We start from the raw sequence: 14,262 nt of genomic DNA, 5'->3' as shown, positions 1-14,262 counted from the left end.
AGGTGATAAAATGCAGGGCATCTTCACCATCACTGTGAGTCAGACTGTGCTTTGGTGTCAGTAAGGATAAGCTTAATACTGTTTCTGCTGTAAAGTTTTTGCAAGAATTGTACTGACACTGACTTTAATTCCAGCTGTGTGCAAGAAGCAGCATTCATCTTTTGAATAAATCTATTCATGAAGAGTTTTCCTCTGGGACCTGCCTGAAACTTACTGCAAGAAACACCAGAACAACTAATGGATCTAAGTGTAATCCTCATGCTAAAAGTAGAAGAAAATGGAAGATAGATATATAGATAGAATTTTAAGGGCTTAAGTTAAAACTGCATATTTTCATTTTAAATGTTTTTCCTAATTTGTAGATCCCCAACGAATGAACGAGTGTACAGGCGTAGTTCAGTACATCAGACAGGCTCTTTAAGACAAACAGACTATCACAATGAGATGTTACAAAGTTGTAACTGGAGGCAGTAACTAGATAACTTGAAGAAACAAGACTTAATGTGCCCCAGGAAATATTCAGTAACACATAATTATATTACCATGTGGTAGTAAAAGCACAGACCTGTTACAGTCGAGCAGAGGTTTCATTAGTTTGAAAAGCAAGTTAAAATCCTTTTTAAAAAAATCCCCCGTGAAGTTAGATATTTAACCTTGTTATAATACATTTCTAATAATACAAGTTGTGATCTATAATCGCAGTACTTGATAAAAATTAATAAATATTTTTTTAAAAACCCCGCAGCTCCACTAAACTAACAAATCAATACAACTAACTGGGGGCCACTGGGAGAGGCAATCAAGGCTGAGGAGCGCCCAATAAGTTTCAGATAAAACCACGGGGCTTCCAAATGAATTAGTTAACTGGACTGTGTTTGTATTAATACCGTTGAAAATATATATATTTAAAAAAAAAACATAGAAAAAAAATAGAAAGTAGCTTGTCTGTCACTAATATTTTACAGAATTTCTGTTTCCTGCTTTGTCATATGTCTAATACGGCTTTAGATGAACGCAGCGACCCTCACGTTTACAACACGCTTTTATGACCACCAGCTTTAGCTGACAGATTTTTATTGCTTTTGTTGTGTAATTATTGAATTGCAAATAAACCGCGTATTGTTTTTTTAGTTATTTTGCCAGACGTTTCATGGGGCACGAGGGTGTCGTTGCTATCCGTTCATTCTCGGCATTTTCCGGCATTTTCCGTCTGCACTTCGTTTATTTCCGGTCAGCGTCGCCATCTGCTTTCTCGTCCTTCTCCAATCTCCGTGTTGTTGTTCCCGGTGACGCGGCGGAGGTGTAGCCTGACGCGGGCTCTTACGTGTCGGCCAGAATAAAAGTGGAGCTCCGGAGGCCTGGGAGTGACGAAGGGAGACTGTATCGGTAAGGACGAAGCGGTGTCCGGGGCTCACAGGGACGGGACACTGCCGTAGAAAGTGTCGGTCTGGTCGGGTTCGGCCCGAAGCAAACAAAGAGATCATGGCGCCGCGGTGTGTTTGTAGCAGGATGGAGGGAGGGGAGTCTGCGGCTGTTTGGGAGAAACGGAGCAGATGTGTGGCTTTGCTAGTGAACCAGGATGGGCAGAGTGTTAAGACACAACAAACGGCGGTCGGACTTTAGCTTTGTTAATACGCTCACATGTAAATGATGCTGTAGCTGACTGAGCTTTCTGCGCAAAGATTTGCGCTGTTTCCCTCCCGTTAAAGGCGCACTGAAAACACTAGCTACGATATTTGCGTTTTTCTCCGTCACTTGAGAGACTTGATTGTTATTCTTTTATATGTACATGAATATGTACGTTTACATGTATGATTGCATACCCATTTGTATCGACGCTCTTTCGTGGTTAGTGATTTTGCTCCGAGTTTGCGTCGATGTGCACACAGAAATGTGACATCGTAGGCCTCAGCGTTTGGTCGCCCGTTAAAAACATAACCCACGGGCCTGTGGATTTAACGCACATCGTGTGTCTGCGGTCTCATTACTTTTTTTAAAAAATTGCGGCACATCTCCTGGGATGTGATCGGTGTGCGTTGAGGGGGCGTTACCCGGCCATGTGGCGCTGCTGTCACACACGGAGCATCCGAGTGATTTTTGAAAAGCAGAGGGAGAAATGTGTAAAGCCAATCATGCAGCGGGGAGAAGCTACGCACTGTGTGAGATCACGGAGCTCAAAGAACAACACGTCCCAGATCAACACTCGCTGCATCGCCTGAAGTCAGGCGGGGATCACCTCTCCAAAGCTCCTTTATTAGAATCATAGTTAATGTGGGGGCTTTGGGTTAGGAGCAGCTAAGTTGAGTTTGAAGTGTGACCTCCTGATAATTGATCAGGATTTGTTAGGGAAGCCCAAGATGCCCTTCATGATCATTAACCATTTTTATTTTATTAAAGAAAAAAGAAGTTCAATAATTTTCCTTTCCAAAATAAAAGCATTTTGTGTGTGTTTGTTATTGAAGATGACGTGGGGCACGCCCATGTGTCCCCTTGGAATTACCCTGGATCACCTTTGTATGTGTTAATGAGTAGATTTGCATCTTCACAAAATAATTTCTATCCCATTGTTTGGGACATTTTTTTCTTTCATAAACATTTGTAACTTTATCAAAACCTGCCCATGCAGACAATGGTGAAAACACAATTCAGATGCACAATATAGTGTCTAGTGCAGGGATGTCAAACATAAGGCCCAGGTGCTCGAATTAGCACGGCAAAAACTCCAACCCAGCCCCCTTAACAGCTTTGGAAAATGTGAAGAAAAGCAATGATTTAATTTTAAATGTAAAAGTATTAATGGAATTAAAATAACATAAACCCTGAACATAAAGATGTCAGTTTTGATTCATCTTCAACTAACTGCTCGGCTCCAAACTCACCTTCCTGGACGTGAGGACAAGGTCGAATTTTTTTGCTGTTAGATCCTGATCAACCCTGTCTTTATTTGGGGCTGAATTTCTCATATATGAACAGTGAAGTTACTGCTCTTGGCGTGACTCCTTTATACATGCGCACAGTTGTCTCACTTTAAAAACAGAATTATTCTGATGCTTCACATATGTTATAAACAGCTGAAATAACTGTCTTAGTACTTAATAATTACTCATTTAAATAACAGTAATGTGAAAAAACAGGAAATTCCTTCTTTTTTTTATTTTATTACAGGACAGTCTTGTTTGTGAGCCCCCAGAACTTTTTCTGTAATTTTACAGAAATAATTTAAGCCCAAAAAGTTGTGCACTTCTTTCAGTTACTACAGCAGTAATTCTCTGTCTTGTAGAAAGACTGTTGAAAGTGCACTGCTTTCACTTATATTTGATATATAAAATGTGCAGTTAGACTTGTTTATGTTTAACTGCATTTTTTGTCTTCCCCGCGCAATTGGTTAATATTGTTAACTCCCTGAAAATGGCTTCAGCAGCAAAATTAAGATGTTGATCAAGCTCTGATAATGTGGTCTGAATTACACAAACAAAATGAAATTGTTGATAATCTCTAAGAACAACCTAACCTGTGATTTGGTTATTTTTTTAAGCCTCTGTCACAGAATATGTCACTAGGGTGACCAGATGTTTCTCTGTTTTTATTCCTTATCCCTCGACCCACATCTTGAGACAGTGTCCCACATTTTCTAAAGGCTGATTTTTACTCTGTGTATATGAAGGAATGGCTTTTTTAAATTACAGTTGGAAGGAGGACGTTGGCCTGTCTGATGTCATACTCATCAGGGAAAGTCACACGTCAGCAAAAAGTCACTCTTTGCAGATTTTGTTGAATATGATGGAAGCTACCATGAAGAAAATCAAGCGGCAATATGTCCTTAAAAAGAGTTTTTGTCTTTCTTTGCTAGTTATTTTTCAATTTCACAGAGAGGCAAAATACGGTGTGAAGCGACGATACGCGTGTCATAATTGGATAGGGCATGTCAGTCTGTGGATGCATTCAAACTGAAACCGAAAAACTGTTCCCAAACAGAAGAGCAGATGAGATAATGTGGAATAAAAGAGAATACAGGAGTGTAGAGATGATTTTCAGCCTCTTTTATCTTATTGCTCCTCACGGTTTTATTCATTGAGATTCGTAAGGCTATTGTGAATACTTTACCGTTTGACGTATGTCAACAATCCTGGCTGTGCTGTGATTTCAGCTGCATTTACATAATAACAGTAAGTGAAGTGATCACAAGTTTTCATCTGACAGGGTGCTCTGCTCTCTGTCACACTGAAACCTCTGCTCACTCTGAACAGAGCAGAGATAAAGTGTCGTGCCTGCGTCGGGAGAGTAAGGCCTTGTTGTGAAGCAGTGTTGTCTGTGGGTGTTTTCAGAGTAATGACATGGTAAAAACAACCTTTCCAGGGGAATGAATATTCAGTTATTTCCCAATGCATCCAGGTCATGTTTGTTATATGAATGTGTGCCAAGTGTTGTAGCAGATATGCGGTGTTACTTTTAGTCACTGAAACTATTTTTCCTGCAGTTTTCAGTTTTATTCTGATGTTGTTTTTACTAAAGCCAAAAATGTGAGCAAATAACAGACACAGCATTGTTATTTGGCACAAACTGATTGAGTTGTGCAGTCGGCTGAGTGTTTGACTTTTCCTCCAGTCAAACACTCAGCCGACTGAGTGGGCAAAGTTACGTGACAACACAGTAGTATGTTTGAAAGGGGATAGTACATAAAAGTATTAATGGAATTAAAATAATAAAAACCCTGATCAGAGGTTCTGAATGTCAGTTTTGATTCATCTTCAACTAACTGCTCAGCTCCAAACTCACCTTCCTGGACGTGAAGACACAGTCGGATTTTTTTGCTGTTAGATCCTGATCAATCCTGTCTTTGTTTGGGGCTGAATTTCTCATATATGAACAGTGAAGTTACTGCTCTGGGTTTGTTGGTATGTTATAAACAGCTGAACTAACTCAAAAACCTTTTTAACATTTTACTGTAAAGTTATATTTTACAATATTTACATTTGTAGTAATGTGAATAAGTTGAATGACAGAAACCTGCAGGGGAACCACTTAAAATGTATTGTGCTTAAATTTTAGGGAGAAAAGTCTTTTTTTTTTTTAGATTAGCTCGGGAAATGTGAGACTGTGAAACCGACTGAAAGCAGACGCTACACTGAAAGCATGAGAGCTGAAAACCCTGTTGGCCTTTTCTGTTCTTGCTGCTGTTACCCAAAGCAGTCGTCTTTTGCTGAGCTGACAAACTCGTAGAGAAGCAGAAGAGTAGTAGCTTTGTGACGCCATTCTCTCAGAGGTATGCTGTGTTTAAATTCATGCAGAATTATTTTAAGGTCTGACCTAGTAAGTAATTGCAGTTCTGCCTTTACAGAAAAGTGACCAGGGTTTACATTCAGACATGAAGACGACAAATGCCTTCAGCTTATTGTAAAGCAGTGCGGGCTTTAAATACCGGAACATTGCACAGGTATAGAAGAAGCTCCAGGAGATTTTATTATTGATGATTAGCATCATAAAAGCCATATTTTTTTAAGAGAATGATAGTATGTTAAACCTCTTTACTCAGATGGCCAGTGGTTGACAACTGTTGTTATGTTTACTGTTATTGACTCCTTGGTGACTCATTCTGAGTCATCTAGTTTGGTGTTTTTATTTAAGTGGAAGTTTAAATTCAAACATATTCTAAGCTTCAGTCAGCTTCTGACACCTGGCGAGTCGTTTGCTGCAGCTCCCCAAAAGCTTCGTTTTAACACGTTCATTCAAATCTGTACCCAGGTTACAACATCAGGTTAGCCAATGAAGATGGAGTCAGCAGCAGAGGTTCAGCAGGGGGCAGAGACTGCTGTGACTGAGACGGAGAACCAGCAGATCACCCCGGCACAGATTGCTACTTTGGCGCAGGTATCAATCACGTGATGAAGATGATGTTGACACAATTTCCCCTACTTTCAGTGCGTTCAGTGCCCATCTTGAAGTGTGTTAAAATGCATGTGATAGCTCAGTCATATCACCTCTGAATTTAGGTGTCCATGGCAGCAGGACATGCTTCAGCAACAGGTCCCACAGTAACACTGGTACAGCTGCCCAACGGACAGACGGTTCAGGTCCACGGTGTGATCCAGGCTGCGCAGCCATCTGTAATCCAGTCCCCACAGGTCCAAGCCGTACAGGTGAAGCTTGAGCAGTACTGTCTTTTTATTCAGCCTTAGCACAAGATCATTAGCCATGAAGTGTTGATTAATGTCTTGTTCTTTTGATTGATGCTCCAGATCTCCACCATAGCAGAAAGCGAGGATTCGCAGGAGTCTGTAGACAGTGTGACCGACTCTCAGAAGCGCAGAGAGATTCTGTCACGGCGCCCCTCATACAGGTAATTAAGACATTCAAGACAGTGGTGTTATGCCACAGACGAGTCTAAAGCTTTGGGGGAAAACTGTCAGATGGCCACTAAACCATTTTCATTTGGCTCTGTAAATTTCAGGAATCGAGAAGTAGTTCCCAAAAGTTACATTTCTTCTTGCTTGATAAAATTGATAAAATTGTGCATATTGGTTGCAATACAATCTGCTAATTTTAGTTTGTGTGTGTGTGTGTGGGGGGGGGGGGATATTGGTGTGCCTACAGCATGGATATGGGCATTTCTTTTATTTGTATTCCCCCAAAAACGAGTGCAAAGTGCAAACTGCATCCCGGACAGAAACAACTCCATTACGGTGCTAAACCAAGCTCCTTGCAAGCATCTACAGAGTCAGTGTGCTAACGTTAACCTAGCCTAGAACCCAAAATGATGTTAAAACTGAATGAATGCAGACCCCAGTCCAGCAGCCAGATCCTGAACTTGAAGAGCTAACAAAGGCAGTGATGAGCAGTCAGGCTGCAGCCTCATTTTCTATTTGTTTCTAAAGTAGACTCACTGTGATGCCTTAAAGTCTCTTTGTGCTGATTTTCACCTTTGCTTTGTGCTGATTGCTTTGTTTTTATACCTAAATTCTAAATAAAAGGTCATATGTGTGTCCACATTAGGATTTGTGTTGGTGTGTGGCCTCAGATTTATATTGTTAAAGGTTTATTATGAGACAAATAAGTTAAATCCAAATGTAATGTAACAAGTAGTAGTAGTATACCAAATTATGTTTTCATGGGAGCAATTGTAATAATGTAATATTACTGCATTAATATTTACAGGAAGGATACAAATAAGCAGTGAAAGATGCTTTATGGAACAGAACACTGTTTGATGTTTAAAGAGAGAGTTTGCTTTCACTTTGGTAGCTGATGTCTATTTTTAGATTTCACAGGGCACTGGCTGTCTCGCTTGCCCTGACTTAACGCTCATGCTAAGGCTGATACATTATTTTATATGGATAACTAGGATTGACAGTAAATCCACTTCTGCGTGTCCTAACAGGAAAATTCTGAACGACCTTTCGTCTGATGCACCTGCTGTCCCTCGTATCGAGGAAGAAAAGGCCGAAGAAGACTCATCTGCTGCTGCCGCCACACCTGCAATCACCACTGTTACTGTCCCGACACCCATCTACCAGACCAGCAGCGGCCAATACAGTAAGTGACATTTGGTTCAGTAATTAAATTATGTTAAGTTATTTTAGTAATTAAAAGAATATAATTAGGAATTAAAATATAAAATATTTATAATAAATAAAGCAATTTAACCATCAACCTCACTACTTCATGTGAAGTCTTAAATGATCTCCCCAGTAATACAAAAACCTTGATTACTTAATATAAATGTAAACATATTGAGGGAGATCACACTAGGATTAAAATATGTTATGTTTTCAGTGCAGTTTAAAGCATTTTTAAATGACTTAAACTGGGTTAAGAAAGTAAAGGGCAGTTAATATTCCACATATTCATCACATCGAGGAAGACAATGAGTCTGACCTGTTTAGCTAATTGTTTTGTTTGTGGGGCAGTCCAAGAAATGTTTAACAGTTTGTGCAAGTTCATCACAGAAATACAGTTTGATGCTTCATGTTTGATTAAGCGCAAGACTCTAAAAGAAACAATAACAACTTCACAGCACATTCATCACAATGTTTTCTTTATGGGAAGACTGGGGAGCGAAGAACGATAAGAATGAAACAAATTTATAATGTGTTTTCTGTCCTTTTATTTTTCTCCCCTTTCATTTGTCCCTCAAATAGTTGCAATCACACAGGGTGGAGCCATTCAGTTGGCCAATAATGGCACAGATGGAGTACAGGGCCTTCAGACTCTGACTATGACCAATGCAGCAGCAGCCCAGCCTGGTGCCACCATACTGCAGTATGCACAGACCAGTGACGGCCAGCAGATACTGGTTCCCAGCAACCAGGTGGTGGTCCAAGGTAAGAGTGGCAGTCTATTATCCATGAGCACAGCCATTCTTCAAAGCATTCTTTTGTCTTTGGCAGCAAAGACAAAAACATTTGGATGTTCATCGTTAGTAAACAAGATAGTTAAACAATGAACTCGGTTCATTAAGAGGCCAAATTAAACATCTGCTTTCTGTCAAATTTTCCTGTTAGCTGCCTCAGGTGACGTTCAGGCCTATCAGATCCGAGCAGCCCCTGCCAGCACCATTGCTCCCGGGGTAGTCATGGCCTCGTCCCCTGCTCTTCCGACCCAGGGTGCCACTGAGGAGGTCACCAGAAAACGCGAGGTCCGCCTCATGAAGAACAGGTATAAAAAAGGAGGACTGTGTGTTTTTGTGTTTGTTTGTTTTGTAATGTCTTTGCAGTTTCTTCAAATACATTTCTACGGCTGCAAGCACCAGGAATCGCAGGGTATTCATAGCAAGTTAATAGTGATTCATAGTAGTGAGTATGTTTCAGCCCAGAGTTTGGTACATTTGAGAAGTGTTCACATTGCAGGTATTAGAAAGGAGGCTAATGAGTACCCATCAAATCCAACATGCAGAAGGAAACAAAAACCCAAATTGTGTCTTATCCTTCTACAGAGAGGCGGCCCGTGAATGTCGCAGGAAGAAGAAGGAATATGTTAAATGTCTGGAGAACCGAGTGGCCGTTCTGGAGAACCAAAACAAGACACTAATTGAAGAACTTAAAGCCCTTAAAGACCTTTACTGCCATAAATCAGAGTAGTTGCACTCCTGAACACCACACTGGGCCAAGTAGCATTTCAATACCTTTCAAATGCTTTGACTGTTTCTGTCCACCTGGCCTCCCGGTTTGCCCTTGCCTGGTCTTTATCCCCACCCCCACAAAATGGCTCAATCCAGAAGACTGTTATTACAATAAATTTAAAAAACAAAAGTTGTGTACTGTTATCAAGGTCTGATGAGAAAAACTGCAAAAGTGCTAACTGATACTTCATAGGCAATTACAATACAGATCGCAATGACAAGCATATGACAGTGGTTAACATGCTGCTTTGTGTACGAGCCTGAGTTTTATTGTCATAGTTTTGGCTGATGCCCAGATCATTTAGTCTAATGTTGCTTCACAGAAGAAGAAGAAATCCTGATATCTGCTTGTTTTGTTTTCTGTTTGTTTTTTCTTTGAGTAAATGGTTCAACTTCCAGACCAACTTGAAGATGCAAATCATTCATAATGGTTTACTGAGGTACTAACTTTTACTATCTCTCTTCCAAGTTCAAGTTTGTTTTTTTGTTTTTTTTACTTGAATCAAGGTTCAGTTGTTGAAAAACAGTTTATTTTCTGGCCTCACTGGACTCCCGTAGAGTCCTGCATTTACTATGTAAGCAATAATGCCATCTTTAAGTTGGCCTTGGAGTGTCACTGTTGTAGCTGTCGCTTGCTGTTTAATTTGCCCAGTGGTTTTGGTTTAATATCAAACTGTAAGGCAAGAACTATTTTCACTGTGTCCTAATATGTGAGTCAATAGAAACTTGCCAAAAAAGGTTTTGTTGCAGTGGCGCAAGATCACATTGAAGGCAGTCAGCTTTGAAAATGTTTACTCGCCAAAACTTTGACAAGAACACAAAGCTTGTTTTAAAAAGAAGGGGGGGGGGGGGGGGGGGGCATTGGTTGATTTGTTTTTTTATTTTATTTATATACATATAAAATTATCTTGTCAATTGATATTTTTCCAGCTGTACTTTTTTTTTTTTTTACTTTCTGGAAAATAGCCAATATGTTGCTGTACCAGGCAAACCCAGTCAGTTGCAGTTAAAGGCTTTGAATGAAACATGAATTTCTACTTGATCCACTCGTTTATGTGAACCACGTTGTAAAGGGGACTCTACAGCTAATTAGGCACAAACAATCCTTTTTTGTCTTCTAAATATTTGTAATGATGCTACCAACTGCCAAAAAGGAAGAAAGTGGAGCTACGTAGGTGCAAGCAGAAAGTTGATTGCCGCAGTCGTATGTGTTATATAATGAAATGGTAATATTACAATTTTCTATTCAATGCTTTTTTTTCTCATGACGATTGTCGCTACTCCCGAAAGATCATTAGCACTGTTTTAAAGGCAGATTATTTTTGTTACAATCTAGACTAAGTTTTTATAGTTTTAGTAAAGATTCCTAGTAATTCTGGGAACATTTTACTCATTAGCTTAAGGAAAATTTTCAATTTTAGACATTAGGTATATTCATGGTTTAAATTATTAAAGTGTTGCATTTGCCAATGCACGCTCTTAATTTGGTGCGTAAAATACTCTCACAACAAAATTTTAGAGGATTAAAAGAAGAAGGAAGCAAACCCAAGTAACACAAGCGACAAACTTTTGTTTTGTTTTGTTCTTTAATCTTATTTCCATTTTGCAGTGTCTGTTAAATGATGGTAAAATCTGAATTGTGACACCACAAGATTGCGGGTCATTTCTGGATATGTAGCAGATTGGATCCTTGGTGAACTCTACAGAAGATAACGGCTACAGTAACATGAGTTTAACTCTAATAACCTGTGAAGATGTACACTCCATTGAGAGGAGATCACTTTGTGGGACTGTGTGTGGTTTTTGAACAGATATGTGTATGTATTTGTGTGTTTATTTTTTTATATTACTGTACATAGACTCTACAGCATGTGTAGAACTCATGTATTTCTGTTTGTTTGATATGGAAAAAAATGTTCTTATGGCTTGTATGAAAATCAACTTTGCATATTTGTAACATATATCAGTGTATAATTGAAAGAAATGTATGTGTGTATTCATGTTATCCACCGGGCCTACCACCGTCATGGCAGCTAGTGTATGAGAAAAGGCCTTCAATGGAGATGTTATATTTTGGAGTGTTCTTTAGGATCAGTAGTGTTTGTAGACAAAAACAAGTCTGTTGAGAAGCATTTGGGGTCCACAAGATATATCAGCTTCACAATTTTGTCATTGGAAAACTTTATTAGGTTTCCTAAACATATCTTTTGTCTATGCTCATGGAATTTGAGAATATCTTTCCCATTGTTTAGGGTGACTTTCAAAATAAAATGTATTTCATAAGAAAGCAATATTTGTTTTAACAGAACATAGTGGGGAGTTTTAGCAGTGATACGATATGTATATCAACTGTTTCTGTTCAAACAAATGTTATATTATATTGTTGTGACATAATTTTGTTATGAAAATCATTCTAAATGAGCAGAACCTCCAGCAGGTCTAAGTTAAGAAATTAAAGCACAGTTTTTATTTTTTCTTATGTCAATTCAATCTTTCATTCATTTCAACCAGAACATTACTGCAATCCTCTCTAATGAAAAGTTTGAGGCATTTTTAGTAGGAAAGATGCTGACATGAAAACTTCAAAAGCTAGAAAGGGAAATTTAAAAAATGTCCTTCAGCCCACGGTTGTGATCTTTATACTCATCAACAAGTCGTTTGGTCCACTTATTAGCATTTGGGAAGAATTTGAAAGCTTTGTTCAGAGCTTTCAAATGCTTCCCGCTCTTCATCTACACATTTGCACAACAGAGTGCGGACTTTGATTTAAAGCAATCTGTAGAATTCGTAAAGTCATAAATAATGTTCTTGTACTGCACTCCAGGGGATGATGATGATAAAGTCTGATGATCGAGAAAACCATAAATGGGCTAAAAATCTGTATTTAGTAATAAATGCATGGTGAGTGCCAGGGCTCTAACAGTGTGTTCAGGGATTGGTAGCAGTGACAACTTTTAGATACCAGTGCCATTATGATGCGACAGAGAGGAAATGCAAGAAAGTCAACCCCTTTGTAATTCAAACTTTCAGTGGTGCTTATATTAAAAAAAAAAAATCTAGTAATAACTTTCTTTTCTGTTGATTTGATATGGTGAGCTCAACTTTGTGATGTGATTACACAATATCTTTTAAACGATAATTGTTTTGATTTCTGTTTGTGTGCCAGAATAATTTGTAACAACGGGCCTCGTTTGTGCATGTAACAGAACGATATCCATGTGTGTAAAGGTGTGTATATATAAACAGGATTTCTAGAACAGTAATAATGACATTTTTTCTAACTTTTAATGTGATGAGTTTGTATATTGCCACTTTTGCAAGTTATCAATTGAAAATGCCATGTATCATACGGTACCTTGTATAGACGGGGTTGCCAGATGAAGAATTCAATACTGTTTGTTTAAACATTGTCAAATTATAAAACTATACCAGCCCATTATTTCAAAGTGCTGTTACTCTGGCATTATGTCACTCTTTTGTAAACACTTGCTATGTCACAATAAACTGATACTGAAGATTATATATCCTATTGTTAATTGTATTAATTGTATTGTGTGTATTTTCAATCTGCTTGACTGCGTTGTGTTTAGTGTTCTATTTCTAATAAAATGGTAGCATGTCAGTTTAATAATCATGATTATCCAAGTTTCAACATGTACGAGGACATCGAGAAAGGGGTGAGGTGTGAGCTTTTCAGTGTGGCAGTGGTGTTACATCAGTGATCAGCTCTGAGCCTTGTTTGCAGTGGTGTTTGACGGGTTGACAGATGAGGTCAGGGAGGAATATGATGTTTGCAGACGATACTGTGATCTATAGTGAGGGTGAGGAGCAGTTCAAAGAGTGCCTGGAGAGATGAAGGTGGAGGTATGCACTGGAGAGAAGAGGAACAAACGTCAGTACAAACAAGCCGGAATACGTGTGTGAATAAGAGATGAAAATGGCAATGTAAGAAGCAAAAGCAGTAAAGACGAATGAGTTGAAATGCCTGGGATCAAGTATTCAAAGCAACAGAAAATGTAGGGGTGGGGTGGGTAGAAGTCTCAAATCTATTCTAACATGCATTTAAACCCATAATACGTGACCATGAACACTAGGTATGTGTAAGCCAGTTTAAACACTAAGCAAAAAAAAAAAAAAAAAAGAAGGTTGTTTGCTATAAATTTAAGCTGATGGGTTTGGGGTAACTGTGGCTCAGGTGGTGGAGCAGGTTGTCTTTGGGATGTCAGTGGCTTGATCTCCTGGCTTACCGTATCAAACACACTGTAACTTAAACAATGGAAGTGGTTAGGGGAGAAAATCATTTGATGAAACAGCTGCAGTAAACAACTAATAGTCATGTGATCAGAACGCACATTGCCTGCATATTTTTCTCCCTCACAACACCAATGATCCCACACTTCTTTTCAGCATGTCTCAGTCCTTTGCATGTTTTGGTATCTGTCACTTCTGAAGCTGTTCCATCACGTTTTTGTCACTGCGAAACACTTCCATTGTTTTTCATGTGCTTTTGCAGTATTTTCTATTTGCATGTGCTTTCTTGATGTTCATTATGATTTTATTTATATAATCGCCTCAAGGCGCTTTATTTTGTAAGGTAACACCCTTTTAACAGGAAGAAACCTCTAGCAGAACCAGGCTCAGGGACGGGCAGTCATCTGCTGGGTTCAGGTTGGGGTGAGGGGAGGAAGACAGTGTGTAGTGTGTTTGACCTCTCTGGGTCACCGTACTGGCTCTTCCTGTCCATGTGTCCACCCCGAGTTGCCTATGACATATCTTTAGGGAGTGTGAGTATGTGTGTGAATGTTAGGCAGTGTTGGTCAAGTTACTTGAAAAAAGTAATCAGTAACTAATTACTGATTACTTTCCCAAAAAAGTAATCCCGTTACTTTACTGATTACTTATTTTCAAAAGTAATTAATTACTTAGTTACTTAGTTACTTTTTAAAAACACGATTTACAACCTGAAGAGGTGATAAAGTGATAGATCTGTCAGCCCAATTCTACTTTTTCTACATAATCCATCATACAAAATGTAATCAAATGGAAAAATCTCTTTTTTTAACTTGTTTTATCAGTTTTAATCTTTTAACTTTATGCATCAAGCAAAAATGTAATTATAGGCTATGCAACATTCTCTGACTGGAAGA

General features: G+C 38.9%; 1 protein-coding gene across 1 annotated transcript; it reads left to right on the top strand.

The window, feature by feature from the left end:
* Positions 1-1,229: 1,229 nt before the first annotated feature.
* creb1b (cAMP responsive element binding protein 1b) lies at positions 1,230-12,637 on the top strand. Its single transcript, XM_080290980.1, has 8 exons — positions 1,230-1,386; positions 5,743-5,868; positions 5,991-6,137; positions 6,237-6,337; positions 7,376-7,530; positions 8,136-8,318; positions 8,499-8,652; positions 8,930-12,637. The coding sequence occupies exons 2-8, from the start codon at positions 5,764-5,766 to the stop codon at positions 9,072-9,074; spliced, it is 990 nt and encodes a 329-aa protein (XP_080147106.1). The 5' UTR covers positions 1,230-1,386; positions 5,743-5,763; the 3' UTR covers positions 9,075-12,637.
* Positions 12,638-14,262: the final 1,625 nt, after the last annotated feature.

This window comes from Astatotilapia calliptera, chromosome 16, assembly GCF_964374335.1.
Source record: "Astatotilapia calliptera chromosome 16, fAstCal68.1, whole genome shotgun sequence".
NCBI classification, from domain to species: Eukaryota; Metazoa; Chordata; class Actinopteri; order Cichliformes; family Cichlidae; genus Astatotilapia; species Astatotilapia calliptera.
The sequence above is the reverse complement of the archived record's forward strand: the minus strand, read 5'-3'. Positions and strand labels throughout refer to the sequence as shown.